At 53.9% G+C, this 20212-nt stretch overlaps 1 protein-coding gene across 1 annotated transcript; it reads right to left on the bottom strand.

Annotated features, from left to right (window-relative positions):
• Positions 1 to 7454: 7454 nt before the first annotated feature.
• PAQR9 (progestin and adipoQ receptor family member 9) lies at positions 7455 to 9036 on the bottom strand. Its single transcript, XM_029062588.1, has 2 exons — positions 9012 to 9036; positions 7455 to 8909 (listed from the first exon to the last, which is right to left on the bottom strand). The coding sequence occupies exons 1-2, from the start codon at positions 9034 to 9036 to the stop codon at positions 7861 to 7863; spliced, it is 1074 nt and encodes a 357-aa protein (XP_028918421.1). The 3' UTR covers positions 7455 to 7860.
• Between the last annotated feature and the right edge of the window lie 11176 nt (positions 9037 to 20212).

The raw sequence follows: 20212 nt of genomic DNA, 5'->3' as shown, positions 1-20212 counted from the left end.
GAATTAGGTTCAACAGAGTCCTTACCGTGCATGAGGTTCACAGTCTAAGCATTCATTCATTCATACATTCAATTGTACTTATTGAGTGCTTACTGTGTGCAAAGCACTGTACTAAGCACTTGGGAGAGTACAGTAAAACAACAAACAGGCATATCCCTTGCCCACAACAAGCTTACAGTCTAGGAGGGAGAACAGGAGACCTGAGGCATGGAGAAGTTAAGTGACTTGCCCAAGGTCACAGAGCAGCATTGGACAGAGCCGGGAGTAGATCCCAGGTTCTCCAACTCCCAGGTCTGTGCACTTTCCACTAGGCTACCTGCTTTCTGTTTTTCCTGCTTGCCCTCCTCGCCCGACCCCTTTCACATGCACTGACAACTCTCCACGTGAGGCTGCGTTGTGTGAAAGCTCTGCCACTGGTCCAGGGAGCTGGGTCATCGGAAGGCGGGTTTTGGGGGTTTGGCTGTGGATGGGGTCTAGGAGAGACAGTGTCCGTTCCCCGGTGTCCACTTTGAGTTCCGGGGGGACCTGGCTCAGCTCACCACCCGCCTCTGACAGAGGTTGACCCCAGGGAGCTGTCCAAGTCCAAAGGTTCATCCAGACTTTACCAGTTCCCTTCTTCAGCCCCAGGGCGCCTGCCTGGACATGTGCCAGGGAAGCTTGTTTCGCTTGGTCCACTCTCCACTAAAATGAGCAAAGCTTGAGAGAAAGTCTGGGCTGTGGCCAGGGGACTGGGCAGGGCCAAGGAGAGACCAGTAACCCAGACCCCCGTCTCCAGCATCCTCCCAGCCCCTCCACCAGCCAGAATTACTGGGACCACATGCCCCAGAATCACGACAGTGTGGACAGAGATGTCAGTGAGCTCGTTAATGGGCAGGGATTATCTCTATCTGTTGCCAAATTGTACATTCCAAGCTCTTAGTACAGTGTTCTGCACACAGTAAGTGCTCAATAAATAGTACTGAGTGAATCACCCCCCCCCCACACAAACATACAAACATATGCCCCTTTGTTTTCACCTCCTGCACAGCAGCTGGCTCCTCCTTTTCCTCCCCCAACTGCTAGTCAGTGCCTGTCTTGGTTAATGAGAGAGAGAATTCAGTGACTTTCCATCCACCCAGCACAACAGACTTTTCACTCCAGTCTTGCTTCATGTCTAGAGCAAGGTCTGGTCCAGTTTCTGTTCCTTTTTGACCCTCAGCTTTATATCATTTCCACTGCAGTTAAGAAACACTGACCATTCTTATCATTTAGATAAGTGCCTCCAGTTGTCTGAAGGCCAGGATCACAGCAAGGCTTTGTAAGGTGAACTAGCATCAACCACACACAAATTGCTACTCCAGACCTGATTTTTCTTTTTTCTTTATAAAATGGAAAATACAACAGGCTGTCATCTTTTCATTCCGTTGTCACATTCATTTGACTTAGAAATATGTTGTTCTTCCTCTCTGGAGACGGATCTAAAAAGAGGAAAGGGAAAGTTTGCTTCTCCCAACATCTCCTTCATCTGGAAAAAAACGGTAGTGACCTATGGACCCTGAGCCAATCAGAGGATGGTGACATTCTCCGGAACCCAGTTCCCCACAGGGTTTCCCGGGTGTGTTGGTGGAGCCGAAAGCCTTGAGACTTGATGCAGTCAGGCATTCCAAGTCGTTGGTAATAAACACTATAATATTTGTTAAGCGCTTACTATGTGCCAGGCACTGTTCTAAATGCTGGGGTGGATACAAACAAGTTGGGTTGGACACAATCCCCATTTCACAGATGAGGTAACTGAGGCACAGGGAAGTGAAGTGACTTGCTCAAGGTCACCCAGCAGACAAGTGGTGGTGGAGAGGGATTAGAACCCATGACCTTCTGCCTCCCAGGCCCGTGTTCTATCCTCTACGCCACACTGCTTTTCTACCATCGCCCAGCCTGGCACAGGCCAAGACCGTAGTGCAACAAGTCCCTGAATGAAAAGATGCCAGCCTGAATTTGCCACAGAGTCAATGGATACCAATTCCCCAACCAAACACACACACACACACACACAAAGTCTATTTCTTTTACGCTGGAGGAGGAATTAACAGTTCCAATTTAGTCTCTGATAGGAAGCCATTGCGGCCCGACCTTTGTGCAGGGTTCAGACACTGCAGTTCAGGACGAGAAAGACGTTCCGGGCTTCTGTCCACTTCACTCTCAGATGAACCTGGTCCGCAGCAGGTGGCTTGCGAAATGGGGGAAAGTTGACTCACGCCAGGTCACGTGTTTGACCTGGTCACGCCAGGACACCCGTCTCCGTTCGAAAGTCACAAGACACAGCGTTGTTGCCGGTGGCCCAGAGAACGCTCTCCTCCCTGGCTGTAAGAGGAGCCAACTGGGCCAGAATGCTCATGGATACCCAGTGTTCCTCCTAGGTGCTGGATGGTCTTGATTTTGTTTTTAAATGGTATGTTAAGCGCTTACTACGTGCCAGGCACTGTACTAATCGCTGGGGCAGGTACGAGCTAATCAAGTTGGACGCAATCTGTGATCCACATGGGACTCATAATCTTAATCTCCATTTTACAGATGAGGTAACTGAGGCTCAGAGCGGTGAAGTGACTTACTCGAGGTCACAGGGGAGACAATTGGTGGATCCGGAATTAGAACCCAGGTCTTTCTGAGTCTCAGGCCCGTGCTCTTTCCTCTAAGGTTATGATTGTTGTTTGCTGCCCTCTTCCATCCCCCACTTCTGGCTGAACCTTCTTCTCCTCTTTGCCTGCCCCTTTCGGATCGCCGGGAGAGTGCTCAAAGGCAAACTACCCTGGGAGGCATTAAAGCAAAAAGGTCATCCAAAGTGGGTAATGGAATGGCCCAACACCCCTGAGCCTGATGCCTGTTATACCAAGGATGCCGCGCAGCTCTGGGCTTCCAGAACCGACCAGGCTCCTGGACACCCTACACGGAGCGTTAATTCCTCATGGCAACAAATCAATGTTTCCCTGTCTTTTGTCTTCCGGTCCCGATCGAATTTAACTGTCATACACTTCCAGTCAGGAAAACTTGCAGATGCCCATCCCAAAAAGGGGAAGAAATCAAGTGAGGCCCAGGGGAAACCGGGCAGTGGGCGAGTCAGCATTTGACCCGAAATGCAAGGCATCAGTCGTGGCCCCATTAATGGGGTTCTCTGGCTTCTGCTGCTCCCTCCCCGATCTGAGCCCTCCACTCCTGTAACTCTAGTGAGGGAAGCAGGCCTTCCTGTCTGAGTCTGTGAAGAAGGAGATCCATATCAGATTCTGCTAATGGAAGATTAAAGGTGCACCCCCATCCAGCCCCCCCTCGCTGCAAAACACACACTTGCAGGAGACAGACAGGCTCCCTCCCCTGACCTTCACCTCAACTGGCTGAGCACCCAGGTTATTCTCTATAGGACAGAACCAAGATGAGATCTGAAGAGTGAGGCCCAAGCCCAGAAACCCAAATTGGAAGCCGCTTTGAAACGGACTGTCTCCGAGGCCCTGAGGCAGGGGGTTCACCCCTTTGGGAACGGAGCTGTTCCCCTTCCTCCAACTGGAGGCCCAGCTGGGTAACGTCAGAGTTGAAGCTGGAAGATAAAAGCCTGCAAAAAACTGGGTGGCAGCCCTTGGGCAAATCTAGCTCCTTGGCAGCATATCGGAAAGGCACGGAGGTCAGAAAAATTCTCTCTTAATTGAGCTGCTGAATTAGCAACTTACCACAAAATTTCCTTTACAGAGAAATGATTCTCACAAGGCGGCTTTCTAGATAGGCCTCGGTGGCGTTTGAGTGAGGACACATTTATGCACCGGGAGTCTGCCCCGGACCCATTTACGAATAGGCTCCGTGGGCTTGACTCAGCCTGGCTATCCATAGCTCTGGACTGGTGCCCTAATTTTAAAATATATATAAGTATATATGTAAGTATGTTTCTATGTATATATATATATATAAATATATGCTGGGGCAGGGGTGTGTGTGTGTGTGTGTGTGTATGGGGAGGATGGGCCAAGGGAATTATATTTATTTTTAGGAGCTAGTCATCCTTTGTGACATGGCTCCTTGCGATGTCACTGAGGCCATGGCAGGCAAGTAAAAATAAAATGGATTACAGGCCTGACCTCAAATGCCCTAGTGCCGCCCCACTTGTGGCCAGACCTCCCTCTGAACTCTTTCCGATGTCTCCCACAGCTGGCGGGGGGCTGTGATGACTGAGCCGATTTTCAAAAGCTGGATGTGGCAGAAGAGAGCTGAGGAAGGAAACCCCATTTAGTCGGCTGTGAGCATACCCTTCCTGGTCTAGCCAGCTCGGAGCCATACAAAGAGGGCACCTGGTTACACTCACCACTTCCAACATAATAATAATAATAATGGTGGCATCTGTTATGTGCTTACTATGTGCAGAGCACTGTTCTAAGCGCTGGGGTAGATACAGGGTCATCAGGTTGTCCCACATGAGGCTCACAGTCTTCATCCCCATTTTACAGATGAGGTCACTGAGGCACAGAGAAGTGAAGTGACTTGCCCACAGTCACAGAGCTGACAAGTGGCAGAGCTGGGATTCGAACCCATGACCTCTGACTCCCAACCCCGGGCTCTTTCCACTGAGCTACACATGCCAGGAAGGCCCTCCGGAGAGTCGACCGACTCAGCAACAACCCCTTACAGAGCGTTTTTTTGCTCCCTACCCTGCATGGTATAGCCCGGCAGACAGAATACATGGAGGCCTTCCCCGATTAAGCCCTCCCTCCCACTTCCTGCTCCCTCTCCCTTCAACGTTATCTCGTCTATAGGCTTGGATCTGTGACCTTTGGGCATTTGGTATTTGCCCCATTCTCATCCCTTCGGCACCTATGTACATATTTTAAAATTATATATTACAAATTACTTATTTACATTATTGTCTGTCTCCCTTTCTAGACTCTACACTTGTTTTGGGCAGGGAACGTGTCTGCTAACTGTTGTATTGTACTCTCCCAAGTGCTTAATATAGCGTTCTGCACATTGTAAGTGCTCAATAAATACCACTGATTGATTGACTGGAGCATCATTTTGTGCTGGACTGTCAAGGCTTTTTCAAGGCTACTCTGGCATCCAATCCACAGGTGGGGGTAGAGGATGGGAGGAGAGGCAAGGAAGGGGGAGGGAGATGAACTGTTATACTCTACTCTCCCAAGTGCTTAGTACAGGGCTCTGCAGATAGTAAGCACTCAGTAAATACTATTGATTGATTTTGGGTCCACAGGGCTTTAGGGGTCATTTTCACAAATTAATCATCTTCTGTCTCAAAATTCAAGTCGCCCATCTGGATTACTACAAAACCAGGACTTAATCAATCCACGGTATTTATAGAGCACTTACTATGTGCAGAGCATTGTACTAAGCGCTTGGGAGAGTACAGTACAACGGAATCAGCAGACACATTCCCTCATCATAAGACATTGCGATTGATCCGGGACCCCTCGGCACACGGGACGTTAGGGTCGAGAGGACAAGATTGCTTCCCAGGGCTCTGCCATCTTGAGTGCCTCAATCCTGAATAATAATAATAACGGTGGTATCTGTTAGGTGCTCACTGTGTGTCAAGCACTGTTCTAAGAGCTGGGGTAGATACAAGCTATTCGGGTTGGACACAGTCCCCGTCCCACATGGGGCTCACAGTCTCAATCTCCATTTGACAGAGGAGGTAACCGAGGTACAGAGAAATGAAGTGACTTGCCCAAGGTCACATTGCAGACAAATGTCAGAGCCAGGATTAAGATCCAAATCCTTCTGACTCCCAGGCCTGTGATCTATCCACTAGATCACATGGAGTCACCTTGAAAAAAACCATCAGTTTCCAAGCAGCCAACTCTCAAAGCAGAGCTCAGAGGATGAACCTCCCTTCCTGCCCTTCCAGAAGGGAAGACATCACCATTTAGATGCAAAACCCAAATTTGCATGGAGAAATGTGCCGATTCCTACAGGCTTCTATGACTGTACACAAATGTGCCGATTTCTACAGGCTCCTCGGACTGTACGCGAACGTGCATGCTGGAGAGCAGGGGGCAGAGTGGGAGAGGAGACTGCAATAGACGGCCAACCTCGACCACCTCTGGGACCTCCGAGTGAGGACCACAGCGGAGATAGATGGGGAACTGAAAAACGGGGAATCAGAATGCCACTCGGAAACCCGAGGGCAAAACTCTCTCAAATAGAAACACACGGAAATGTCACTTTCACATGCAGGCGGATGCAGGAGGACAAACGGGGATATACAGATTCCTTCTGGGAAATTTCAGAATTTGGATCAGGCATGTAGAGGGATGTCTCTCTCTACACATAAGTACTTTAACAGGGGGCCCTGGCTGTCCACCGTGAACAGCCTGAAGTAAACTCACACTGACCACAGAAGTCACCTCTCTGGCCCCGTGAAATTACCTCGAAAGCCAAAGGAGTTTGCTCATCCGCAAGTGAGACAATAACATCGCCGGATGCTTTGCCCACATTGCCGAAGCTGGCCTACTCATCATTATTATCTGTGAGAAATGCCCACATATTTCAGAAGCACCAATCCCAACTTTTGGGGAGCAGGAGGGGAGGAGAGAGGAGAGTGTTGACTCTCTTCCAAATGATTTAGATTAACCCCAGAGTCACTGCCTGGGGTCGACCCAGTCAGGATCTGGAAGACCAGAGGCCGGGCCTGCAGGTAGTCTCAGGCGACCGCTGCCTCAAACTCTACGCTGCAGGGTTCAATCCGCGTGATCGCTCGCTTCCTGGCCTCTGGACCCGGAACCGTCATGGTGCATTTCTTTGTCACCGCTTGGAAATAGAGCATGCGCCCACCTCGCAGCCAAGTCCAACGGGCCCGGCCTCCCCCGCTCTCCCACCCTCGGGTACCTCGCGTCCATCTGGCGGGAAGCCTCGGCCCCAAGTGGCGCCCGGGCTGCTCCCTGTGACAGATGCAGGAACGCTTTCTCCCCGCCCCCCCAGTTTCTACCGTCCGCCAGGGAAAGCTTCGGCCTCGGCCTCTGGGGCCCGGCCGGCCCCATGGATCCTGGCGGGGGGGGGCGGGGGGAAGAGGGAGCTGGCCCTGGTCACAGAGCAGTCGGGGCGGGGGTGACAACGGGACGGGGGGCAGAAAACTGAAGGGACACTGCAGTGTCTCGACAGTGACAAGCACAACTGTGAGCCAGAGACTGTTTCCTAACCAGTCTCCCTGGGCTGTGTCTTGCACAGTCAGATCATCTCTCACACACATATGTCCTTACACACATATACTTATGTGTGCCCATACACAAACACACCTAAGTATGACACCCCCACACACAAACACATATAGGTTTGACCCCCCCAAACACACACGAACGCCCTTTCACACATACACATATGTGTGACCATACACAAACACACATAGGTACCGTCCCCCCCCCCAAACGCATATGCCCATACACGTGTGCCCATACACATACACACTTAGGTATGACCACACACGTGCACACAGTGGAAAGGAAACATTGTTTAGACAGACAGGCAGGCAGCTGGGGATCCGTTTGCACTCACAATCCAGTTCCGGTGTATGTGGTGGGGCGGAGGCCTCTAAAGCCACCAAATTGGGGGAAAAAAAGCAAAGCCAGGTGTCCACTGTCGGGGAATTCCCACCACGTGGGGGCTGTCATGCCCACGCGATGCCCACGGATCCGCGCCGACGTCCACGCCCGTCAGTCCCTCGGGGGATCCGCAGGGTGAGCGACCCCCTTCCCACCTTCCAGCTACCCCTGCGCCCCGGCCAGGGATGTCTGGGCAGGGCCGGGGGAGGGTCGGGCGGCCCCAGCGAGGGCGGGACGGTCTGCGGGCCTGGGGTCGGGGGCGGGAGGACCGTCCGGGGGGTGGCCGGGAGGGTGGTCAGTCCCGCTTGGCCACCGGGTCCGAGCCGGCGAGGAAGCGTCGCACCACGAGCCCGAGGCAGAGCGCCAGCAGGGCCATGTAGCCCACGGTGCCGGGCAGCGTGGGCGCGGCGGTGTCCAGGGAGCGTCCCAGAGCGTCCTCCACGTAGCACACCTGCTCGTAGATGCCCAGGGCCGTGAAGACGTGGAAGAGCTGGTGGCTATGACCCACGATGTCGAAGCGCCCGGGCCAGGCGCGCTCGGGGAGCTTGCTGACGTTGAAGAAGGCCGCCAGGCCCAGCCAGAGGTAGCGGCGGACGAAGCGCGCCAGCAGAGCGGGGTCCCGGAGCCTGAGGTCGAAGAGCAGGCCCTCCAGGGCGATGGGGCAGGCCATGCTGAGCGGCAGGGCGAAGACGAAGGTGCGCAGGGCGAAGGGGTGGGCGCAGCGGGCCGAGCGGCTCCGGCAGCAGGCCACGGTGCAGGCCACGGCCAGCGCGAAGCCCACGGGCAGGACCAGGGCGCGGTAGGCGGCCAGCAGGCGGGCGCAGTCCACCCTCCAGCCCAGCCTGGCTTGGACCAGAGGGTCCAGCGCGGCCGCGTCCAGCAGGCGGAGGCCCGGCAGCAGGTAGTGGTGGTAGGCCAAGGTGGACGCGAAGCCGTAGTAGCTGATGGAGGCGTAGTCCAGGTAGAAGAGGGCGGCCCGGCGGCGGGGGGCCAAGCAGCTGCACAGGTGGGCGGCGCAGCTCACGGCCAGGGTCAGCAACACGCCGGACGCGTAGCACCAGAGGGGCAGCAGGGCCGGGGCCAGGGCCCGGGGAGGGGGCTGCCCCGGACGGCCCCCGCCCCCCAGCAGCAGCAGCCGGGCGAAGCGGGCCAGGAAGAGCAGCAGCGGGACGAAGTGCGTCCAGAAGTTGAGGGTCTCGTTGGTGGGCTGCAGCAGGGTGGCCAGGCACTGGCGCAGGGAGTCGGGGCGCCGGCGGTAGCCGGACAGGATGAAGCACTCCACGAAGTCCGGGGGGACCTCGTCCCAGCGCAGGAGACCCCCGGGGGCCGGGGCCGGGGCCGGGGCCGGGGCCGGGGCCGGGGCCGGCTCAGGGGGCCGGGCCGGGGCCCGGGTCGGGGAGGGAGGTCGGGGCCGGTCCTTGGCGGGCAGCCCCGGCTGCCCCGGGCCGGGGGTCTGCAGCCGCAGCGGCATGGTGCGATGGGGGGCGGCCGGGGAAGGCACGGCTCACCCGGGAGGCTCTGTCTTGCCCGGACCGGCGGACCCGCTCCCGGCTCGGACCGGGGCCGGTCCTGCCGCCCGGCCGTCTTCGCCGGACAGACGGAGGGGTGGACTCGGGGACGGGCGGAGGGGGGGACGGGGGGACGGATGGGGGGGTGGGCGGAGGGGTGGACGGAGGCACGGATGGAGGGGTGGACTTAGGGGTGGAAGGAGCGACGGATGGGGGGTGGACGCAGGGATGGACGGAGGGACGGACGAGGGGGTGGACGGAGGGGCGAATGGAGGGAGGGACTTAAGGGTGGATGGAGGGACCGATGGGGGTGGACGGAGGGACGGACGAGGGGGTGGACGGAGGGGTGAATGGAGGGAGGGACTCAGGGGTGGACGGAGGGACGGATGGAGGGGTGGACGGAGGGGTGGGGGAAGGATGGATGGAGGGAGGGATGGACGGAGGGGTGGGGGAAGGATGGATGCAGGGAGGGAGGGACGGAGGGGTGGACAGAGGGATGGTCGGAAGGCCGGGGACGGACTGCGAGCGTGGCTTCAGCCGAATCGTGCCAGGCCGGAGGCGCCGGGAGCCTGCAGCCTCACCTCCTCCTCCTCCTCCTCCTCCTCCTCCTCCTCCTCCTCCTCCTCCCTGCGGCGATGGCTGCAGTGCCCGCTGCGGTGCCCGCCGCAGTGTGGGCTGCGGTGCCCTCTGCGGTGCCCGCTGCAATCGCGGCGGCCTTAGGGCAGGGAGCGGTCCCCGGGAGGGATCCTCCAGGGGCGGGGTTTGGGGGCGGCGGGCTCCTTTTCCCTTCCCCCGGTGCCCCCGCCCCCAGGACCCGCCCCGCGCCCACAGAGAGGGGGGAAATTCGGGTGCCGTCCGGTTCGGTCCCAGTCCATGAGCTGGTCCCGCGGGAGAAGCCCCCCACCAGGTGCACACCCAGTGTCCAGCCACCCGGCTCCCACCAGAAAAAGGGCTGGGCCGGTCCTGTCCGGTTCGGTCCCGGCCCAAGAGCTGTTCCCGCTGGAGAAGCCCCCCACCAGGTGCGGACCCAGTGTCCAGCTGCCCGGCTCCCAGCAGAATAGGGGCTGGGCCGGTCCTGTCCGGTCCGGTCCCGGCCCAAGAGCTGGTCCCCGCACCAGGTGCGAACCCAGTGTCCAGCTGCCCGGCTCCCACCAGAGAAGGGATTGGGCCGGTCCTGTCCGGGTCTGTCCTGTCCGGTCCTGTCCTATCCTTTCCGGTCCGATCCGGTCCGGTTCGGTCCTGGCCCAAGAGCTGGTCCCGCGGGAGAAGCCCCCCACCAGGTGCGGACCCAATATCCAGCCGCCCGGCTCCCACCAGAGAAGGGACTGGGCCGGTCCTGTCTGGTCCAGTCCTGCCCGGTCCAGTCCTATCCTTTCCGGTCCGGTCCTGTCCGGTTCGGTCCTGGCCCAAGAGTTGGTCCCGCGGGAGAAGCCCCCTACCAGGTGCGGATCCCAGCAGAATAGGGGCTGGGCCGGTCCTGTCCGGGTCTGTCCTGTCCGGCCCTGTCCGGTCCTGTCCGGTCCGGTACGCTTCGGTTCGGGTCCAAGAGCTGGTCCCGCGGGAGAAGCCCCCCACCAGGTGCAGACCCAGTGTCCAGCGGCTCGGGTCCCACCAGAGAAGCGGCTGGGTCAGGCCGGTCCTGTCCAGTCCTATCCTGTCCGGTCCCGTCCGGGTCCAAGAGCTGTCCCGCGGGAGAAGCCCCGGCAGAGAAGGATCCGGTCGGTCCTGTCTGTCCCGGCCCCGGGAGGGGCTGCAGGGGAAGCCCCCAGGCCTAAGGTGACAGGTGACTTGGAAAGCTGAGCCCATGCCTATAGACAGGGCAGAACTTATTCATTAATTTATTCATTTATTGAGTGCTTGCCCTGTGCGGAGCACTGTACTAAGCTCTTGGAAAGTACGATTCAGCAATAGAGATAATCCCTGACCACATCAGGTTTACAGTCTGGAATGGGGGAGACAGGCATCAAAACAAGTGAACGGGCATCAATATAAATAGAGATATATGCACACCAAAACAATAATAATAATAATGTTGGTATTCGTTAAGCGCTTACTATGTACCGAGCACTGTTCTAAGCGCTGGGGTAGACACAAGGGAATCGGGTTGTCCCACGTGGGGCTCACAGTCTTAATCCCCATTTTACAGATGAGGTCACTGAGGCACCGAGAAGTTAAGTGACTTGCCCAAAGTCACACAGCTGACAAGTGGTTGAGCCGGGATTCGAACCCATGACCAAACAAGTAATCAGGGACCAATATAAATAAATAGAATTATAGATATGTACATGTTGTAACCATTCCAGAGCTTTATTTCGAAAGTTAGCCTGGGACTAAAGAGATTTTTATTTTATATATGTTGCTTTCACAGAGTTGGTAGAGATCTATCTATAAATTCAGAAATGGTACCGAAAATATACTTTTGCATTCTTAGAAACCAATGGGCCAGTGGGCGGTGGGGGGAAGGGGCAGGGAGACGCTCCCGCCTCTCCCCCTTCAGCCCCCTGCTTGGGCTGCCCCCTACCCCCTCCCTCCCACTCGCCTTGGCCTTGATGAAGCCATTCATTAGATCCTGCATTTAGCAGCAGCAGTGGCAGCAGCCCAGTTGTATAATCAGGATGCTTATGCAACTAGGAGAAAATAAAATGACATGGGAAATACACCTCTAGCAAAATAACAATGGCATTTCGTTAAGCACTTATGGGCCAGGCACTGTATAAAGCACTGGAGTGGATACAAGCGAATCGGGCCGGACGCAGTCCTCGTCCCCCATGGGGCTCACAGGCTCAATCCTTATTTTACAGATGAGGAGACTGAGGCCCAGAGAAGGGAAATGACTTGCCCAAGGTCACGCAGCAGACAAGTGGCGGAGCCGGGAATAATAATAATAATAATAATGTTGGTATTTGTTAAGCACTTACTATGTGCCGAGCACTGTTCTAAGCGCTGGGGTAGACATAGGGGAATCAGGTTGTCCCACGTGGGGCTCACAGTCTTAATCCCCATTTTACAGATGAGGGAACTGAGGCACGGAGAAGTTAAGTGACTTGCCCACAGTCACACAGCCGACAAGCGGCAGAGCTGGGATTCGAACTCATGAGAATAGAAGGCGTGACCTTCTGACTCCGAGGCCCGTGGATCCCTATCGATGGTGAACACGAGAAACCCAGAGCCAACCTGGGGCAGGGAGACCCGTCTCCTTGGACTCCCCTGGAAACGATCTGACCACCTGAGATTTTCCTGAAAGACGGAGCCGCTTTTAGGGCTCCTAATAATAACGATAATTGTGGTATTTGTTAAGTGCTTACTATGTGCCGGGCACTGTACTAAGCACTGGGGTGGTTACCAGCAAATCAGATTGGACACAGTCCCTGTCTCGTAGGGGACCTCAGAGTCTTAATCCCCATACTACAGATGAGGTAACTGAGGCAAAGAGAAATGAAATGATTTGCCCAAGGCCACACAGCAGATAAGTGGCAGAGCCGGGATTAGAGCCCATGACCTTCTGACTCGCGGGCCCAGGCTCTATCCAAAATCCTGTCCCCTGAGCCGTCTGTCCCCCTCCCTGCGGCCGCACGAGCATTCTGGCCTTCTGGACCTTTCCTCGTGTTTGGTACCCTTTGGACCCAGGCCAGAGTCCCATCAGGTGCTCCTGCCGGACTGTGGCCAAGTCCCAGACAGCCCCAGACCAGAGGGCCTCTGGTCAAGGAGAGGGTAGATGGTCACCCGCTGCACCGGTCAGCCACATGACTGGCGATCGCAGCCCAGGCCTCCCGGGCAAAGGGCAAGGTACACACCACACATATGTGTGTGTGTCTGTGTGTGTTTGTTACTTGAGGGTTATGGATACAGTACAGGCATGGCTGGGTTTCGCCACTCGCTATGGTAAGGCACTGTGTCCTCTAATTCTGTTATATTGTAATAATAATAATAATTATGCTATTTGTTAGGCACTTACTGTGTGCCACTATTCTAAGCACTGGGGTGGCTCCAAGCAAATCGGATTGGACACAGTCCCTGTCCCAAGTGGGGCTTACAGTCTCAATCCCCGTTTTACGGATGAGGTAACTGAGGCCCATGCTGATTAATCAGTCAATCAGTCGTATTTATTGAGTGCTCATTGTGGGCAGAGCACATGTGCTACACATGGGGAAGCAGCGTGGCTCAGTGGAAAGAGCACGGGCTCTGGAGTCAGAGGTCATGGGTTCGAAGCCCGGCTCTGCCACTTGTCAGCTGGGTGACAGTGGGCAAGTCACTTAACTTCTCTGTGCCTCAGTTACCTCATCTGTAAAATGGGGATTAATACTGTGATTCCCCACGTGGGACAACCTGATTCCCCTGTGTCTACCCCAGCGCTTAGAACAGAGCTCTGCACATAGTAAGCACTTACCAAATACCAACATTATTATTATTATTATTATTTGGGAGGGTAGTGTATAAATAGAGTTGGTAGACACGTTCCCTGCCCACAGCAAGTTTACAGTCTATAGGAGAGAAAGTAGGGAATTTTCTCATCTCCCGGTTTGGAAAGACCAGGAAGTCACCACCTCTGGGCCGGACCAGACCCCCACCCCAGGAAGGATAGCGCTCACTCAGGGGAGTGATGATTATGGTATTTGTTAAACGCTTACTATGTGCCAGGCACTGTGCTAAGCGCTGGGGTGGTTACAACCAAATCAGATTGGACACAATCCCTTGTCCCACGTGGGGCTCACAATCTCAATCCCTATTTTACAGATGAGGTAACCGAGGCCCAGGGAAGTGAAGTGAAGTGAGGTGATTTGCCCAAGGAAATACAGCAGACAAGTGGTGGAGCCGGGATTAGAACCCATGACCTTCTGACTCCCAGGCCCGTGCTCTATTCGCTATGCCGTGCTGCTCCCAACCGCTTAGGACAGTGCTCTGCACAAACGTAAGCACTCGATAAATACCACTGATTGATTATACATGAGGACTAGGGATCCATGCGTGATATATTTCTATATGTGAGGAAATGGATACGGTTCTGGATATGTTGCTAATTCAATCAATAGCTAGAACAGATTGAGTGCTTATTTTATACGGGGCTCTGTACTAAGGTGCTGGGGAAAGCACAGTACGACAGAGTTGTTGGTAAATGTGAACCCTGCCCACAAGAAGCTTACAGTCTACTATGGGAGACAGACATCAAAATTAATTACCGATAGGGGGAATAGTAGTGTATGGAAACATATTCATTCATTCATTCAGTCGTATTTATTGAGCGCTTACTATGTGCAGAGCACTGTAGTAAGTGCTTGGAATGTGCAATTCGGCAACACAGTCCCTGTCCAATAATGGTCTCACAGTCTAAACTGGGGAGACGGACAGCAAAGCAAAACAGAACAAAAAATAAGTAGTCTGGCATAGATATCATCAAGATAAATAGAATCATAGATATAGATACATCATTAAAAAAATAGAGTAACAAAGTATGCAAATATGCAAAAGTGCTGTGGGGAGGGGAAGGGGGAAGAGCAGAGGGTGGGAGAATGGGGAGGGGAGGAGGAGCAGAGGGAAAGGGAAGGCTCAGTCTGGGAAGACCTCCTGGAGGAGGTGAGCTCTCAGTAGGGCTTTGAAGAGGGGAAGAGTTAGTTTGGCGGATGTGAGGGCATTCCAGGACAGCAGTAGGAAGTGGGCAAATCCTTTGGGGCTGGGTTAGGTATCCAAAGAGCCTAAGTGGCTCACAGCCAAATGCCTAGTTGGGAGTGAGGGAAGGGTGGATCGGGAAAACAAAGGCTTAATGAGGGAAGGCCTCTTGGAGGAGATGTGATGGGTGATTCATGAGGGTCTTATGGGTACATTCATGGATATGTTTCTGTACACTGTACATTCTGGGAGAAGCAGCGTGGCTTAATGGAAAGAACACAAGCCACGGAATCAGAGACCCTGGTCCAAATACCCTCTCTGCCACTTGCCTCGGGCAAGTCATTCAACTTCTCTGTGCCTCAGTTTCCTCACCTGTTAAATGGGGATTTAATACCTGTTCTCTCTCCTTCTTAGATTGTGTGAGCCCAGTGAGGGACAGAGTTTGCGCCCGACCTGATTATCTGTATCCAGCCCAGAGCTAATACGGCGCTCGGTACAGAGTTAGCGCTTAAACTCTACCATTAATATATGCAAGGGCTGTTGGAAAAACGTGTGGGTGAACTCATTTCAAAATTAAGAGAACTACTTATCCTCAAAGGCAGCACCGCACCTCAATTCACTGAAAGGGGATGACAAAAGAAAATATCCTAGAATTACGCAGAAGCCCAGAGTCTGTTAAACACCATTTTAGAGACCCACTGTGGAGCGAAGAAAGGAAATTAAGGAAACAGAAACCCTAAATGCCTAATCAGAAGGCTAGAAGAGGTCATCAGAGTGAAAATGTCATTCTTTCAGTAATGGGAAACTCAGTCGGTCAGGTGCATATGGGAAACGGAGGGATCAAAAATGTGTTTGGTGAGCGTCTTGCAGGGGCTCCCAAAGCTCAGAACAAAAGCGGTTTCAAGTGCGTCAAAAGCTGGAAGTCAGCCACGGAGCCAGAGGGGTTCCTTGATGACTGTGGGGTGGAAAAGGATGAAAAGGAGGCGGCACAGAGGCTCGGTGAATTCTTTAGTTTGGCTGGCGCGGTGGAATGGAGCAGGGAGAATTCCCAAAATCAGGTTGTTTCTTGTATAATCAGTGTATGTGTTGAGTGTTTACTGCATTCAGAGCGCTATCCTAAGTGCCTGGGAGAGTACAATACAACAGAGTTGGTAGGCCCGCAGCGAACTTCCAGCCTAGAGGCCTGTAGCAGATGAATAGGCCAATGAACTGGATTAAGTATTCATTCAATAGTATTTATTGAGCGCTTACTATGTGCAGAGCACTGTACTAAGCACTTGGGATGAACAAGTCGGCAACAGATAGAGACAGTCCCTGCCGTTTGACGGGCTTACAGTCTAATCGGGGGAGACGGACAGACAAGAACAATGGCACTAAACAGCGTCAAGGGGAAGAACATCTCGTAAAAACAATGGCAACTAAATAGAATCAAGGCGATGTACAATTCATTAACAAAATAAAAAGGGTAACGAAAATATATACAGTTGAGCGGACGGGTACAGTGCTGTGGGGATGGGAAGGGAGAGGTGGAGGAGCAGAGGGAAAAGGGGAAAATGAGGCTTTAGCTGCGGAGAGGTAAAGGGGGGATGGCAGAGGGAGTAGAGGGGGAAGAGGAGCTCAGTCTGGGAAGGCCTCTTGGAGGAGGTGATTTTTAAGTAAGGTTTTGAAGAGGGAAAGAGAATCAGTTTGGCGGAGGTGAGGAGGGAGGGTGTTCCAGGACCGCAGGAGGACGTGACCCAGGGGTCGACGGCGGGATAGGCGAGACCGAGGGACGGCGAGGAGGTGGGCGGCGGAGGAGCGGAGCGTGCGGGGTGGGCGGTAGAAAGAGAGAAGGGAGGAGAGGTAGGAAGGGGCAAGGTGATGGAGAGCCTCGAAGCCTAGAGTGAGGAGTTTTTGTTTGGAGCGGAGGTCGATAGGCAACCACTGGAGTTGTTTAAGAAGGGGAGTGACATGCCCAGATCGTTTCTGCAGGAAGATGAGCCGGGCAGCGGAGTGAAGAATAGACCGGAGCGGGGCGAGAGAGGAGGAAGGGAGGTCAGAGAGAAGGCTGACACAGTAGTCTAGCCGGGATATAACGAGAGCCCGTAATAGTAAGGTAGCCGTTTGGGTGGAGAGGAAAGGGCGGATCTTGGCGATATTGTAGAGGTGAAACCGGCAGGTCTTGGTAACGGATAGGATGTGTGGGGTGAACGAGAGGGACGAGTCAAGGATGACACCGAGATTGCGGGCCTGCGGGACGGGAAGGATGGTCGTGCCATCCACGGTGATGGAGAAGTCTGGGAGCGGACCGGGCTTGGGAGGGAAGATGAGGAGCTCAGTCTTGCTCATGTTGAGTTTTAGGTGGCGGGCCGACATCCAGGTGGAGACGTCCCGGAGGCGGGAGGAGATGCGAGCCTGAAGGGAGGGGAGAGGACAGGGGCGGAGATGTAGATCTGCGTGTCATCTGCGTAGAGATGGTAGTCAAAGCCGTGAGAGCGGATGAGTTCACCGAGGGAGTGAGTGTAAATGGAGAACAGAAGAGGGCCAAGAACTGACCCTTGAGGAACTCCAACAGTTAAAGGATGGGAGGGGGAGGAGGCTCCAGCGAAGGAGACCGAGAATGATCGGCCAGAGAGGTAAGAGGAGAACCAGGAGAGGACAGAGTCCGTGAAGCCAAGGTGAGATAAGGTATGGAGGAGGAGGGGATGGTCGACAGTGTCAAAGGCAGCAGAGAGGTCAAGGAGGATCAGAATGGAGTAGGAGCCATTGGATTTGGCAAGAAGGAGGTCACGGGTGACCTTAGAGAGAGCAGTCTCGGTAGAGTGGAGGGGACGGAAGCCAGATTGGAGGGGGTCTAGGAGAGAATGGGAGTTAAGGAATTCTAGGCATCGATTGTAGACGACGATTGTAAGTAGTTGTGGCCATCCAAGATTTGGCGGCAGGAAAGGCAGGCTAAGCCCCCTTTTTTTTTTATTTCTGTTCCTTTTCTTTTGGCCACAGTAGAACAATAATAATATTAACACTAATCCCATTTATTAAGTGCTCACTATGTGCGAAGCCCTGAGGTAGATGAATCAAATTGGACAGATAGAGGAGCAGCGTGACCTAGTGAAAAGAGCACGGGCCTGGGAGGAAGAGGACCTGGGTCCTAATCTTGGCTCTGCCACTTGTCTGCCATTTGAGCTTAGGTAAGTCACTTAACTTCTCTAGAGCTCAGTTTTCTCATCTGTAAAATGGGGAATCAATTCTGTTTTCCCTCCTATTTAGCCTGAGCTCCATGTGGGACAGAGATCGTGTTTGACCTACTTATTTTGTATAATAGTGTTAATAATAAAAATAACAATAACAATTATGGTATTTGTTAAGTGCTTACTACGTTCCAGGCACTGTATCTAGCCTGGTACTTAGCAAAGTGCTTGGCACATAGTAAGTGCTCAACAAATACCATTCAAAACAAAACCAACAAAAACCACAGTCCCTGTCCCACATGGGGCTCACTGTCCAAGTTGGAGGAATAACAGGAGGTATTGAATCCCCATTTTAGAGTTGGGGCAGCTGAGGTCCAGAGAAGTTAAGTGACTTGCCCAAGATCAGAGAGCAGGCAAGAGGTGGAGCCAGGATTAGAACCCAGGCCCTTCCAACTCCCGGGCCTGTGCTGTATCCCCTAGGCCACGCTGCTTCTCAGAGGAGGGCAAGTAAGATGACCAGAGGATTGGGGAAGCTTCTCTATATGGGGAAACACTGGAAAAATGAGGACTTTGGAAAGGCATAGGCTAAAGGGGGAAAATGATGAAACACCCTCCCTCCTCAAATCCAACAGGCAATTATTCTCCCCCATTTCAGAGCCTTACTGAAGGCACATCTCCTCCAAGAAGCCTTTGCAGATTAAGCCCCACTTTTCCTCATCTCTCACTCCCTTCTGCCTTGCTCTGACTTGCTCCCTTTGCTCTTCCCCCCCACCCAGCCCCACAATACTTATGTATATATCTGTCATTTTATTTATTTATATTAATGTCTGTCTCCCCCTACATCAGGTCTGAGAGCTAATTGTGGTCAGGGAATGTCAATGTTTATTGTTGTATTGTACTTTCCCAAGAGCTTAATACAGTGCTCTGCAAACAGTAAGCATTTAATAAATATGATTGAATGAATGAATGAAAGTGTACAAACTGATGAAGCGCTTGGGCTTGGTGAAGGCAGAATTGTCGTTCCCCAAATCCCCTAGCCCCAGGATGAAGGACACCCACTGAAGTGTGAAGGTGATCTGTTCAAAACAAACAAGAGGAGACACTTCACCCAGGAGGTGATAAAAATAGAATTCATTACCCTAGGACGTGGTGCAGCTAAAAATATCAACAGATTATTTTTTTTTAAATAGTATTTGTTAAGTGCTTACTATGTGCCGGGCACTGTACTAAGCACTGAGGTAAATACAAGCTAATCAGGTTGGACACAGTCCATGCCCACATGGGGCTCACAGTCTTAGTCCCCATTTTACAGATGAGGTAACTGAGGACCAGAGAAGTGAAATAACTGCCCAAGGTGTTACAGCGGACAAGTGGTGGAGCTGGGATTAGAACCCAGGTCCTCTGATTCCCAGGCCCAGGCACTTCCCACTAGAGCAAGCTGTCCTTGGGCCACTGTTGAAGTCAGAACATTCTGGGCTGGGCGGACATGGGACAGACGCCAGGAGTCATCGCTCGGGGTCTTATGGGTTCTAAACCTTCTGGCAGTGATTTCTGTTGCTCTGGACCATCCGCAGAAGTCCACCTGGATGGCCCGGGGGGCGGTCCTAGAAAGCCCCCTAGGATCAGGGTTGGACCACCAGACCCCTCAGAAATTTTCTTCTCGTGGTCTTCGGAAATGGCTGCGGTCCACCAGCCCACAGGCTACCAGCCAGGAGATACCAGCTGGGGGCTGCCAGCACAGAAAGTACCAGCTGAGACAGCTGAGAACCACCAGCCAGTGACTGCTGCTAATAGCCCTTCACACCTGGGAGTTCCGGAGTTGCCTACAGTGCCGTGGGGATGGCCCCTACCCACTGCGGCTCAGTCTGGACACCTCAGAAGAAGCTGCCGGGCCACTCAGCGAGGACCCTGCTCCGCACAGGGAGTGTGGTGTCCCTGGTTCACCTGTGTCTGTGAATATGGCTTTGCCATCCTAGGCTGTTGTGAAGATGCACTCCCTCCCCCACCCACGGTCCTGCTGGGGCCAACTCAAAACACTGGGCACTGGGAAGGTGATCAGCGCTGGTCTGGGGTCTCTCAGAGGAAATTCCAAGGGGCTGTGGCCGGGACAAGCCCCAGGAAAAATCCTGCGGCAAGGCAGCAATCCCTCTGACCAGGAGGAGCAGGTAGCCAAGGTAGGACCCGGCAGGGGCTGCTGGCGAAGCAGACAGCTTCTGCCTGGATTCCTGTTGTCTGGGCCACAGGACACCACAGACCTCAATTTCACCGGCCGGGACCCAGGAGAGCCTTGGGCCTTGGGCCTTGATCGACGGTTTCTCTTCAGGAACCAGGCGGGCAGGGAGCAGTCTCCTCCCTCTGGCCCACCTGG

This window comes from Ornithorhynchus anatinus, chromosome 1 (genome assembly GCF_004115215.2).
Source record: "Ornithorhynchus anatinus isolate Pmale09 chromosome 1, mOrnAna1.pri.v4, whole genome shotgun sequence".
Lineage (NCBI taxonomy): Eukaryota > Metazoa > Chordata > Mammalia > Monotremata > Ornithorhynchidae > Ornithorhynchus > Ornithorhynchus anatinus.
The sequence above is the reverse complement of the archived record's forward strand: the minus strand, read 5'-3'. Positions and strand labels throughout refer to the sequence as shown.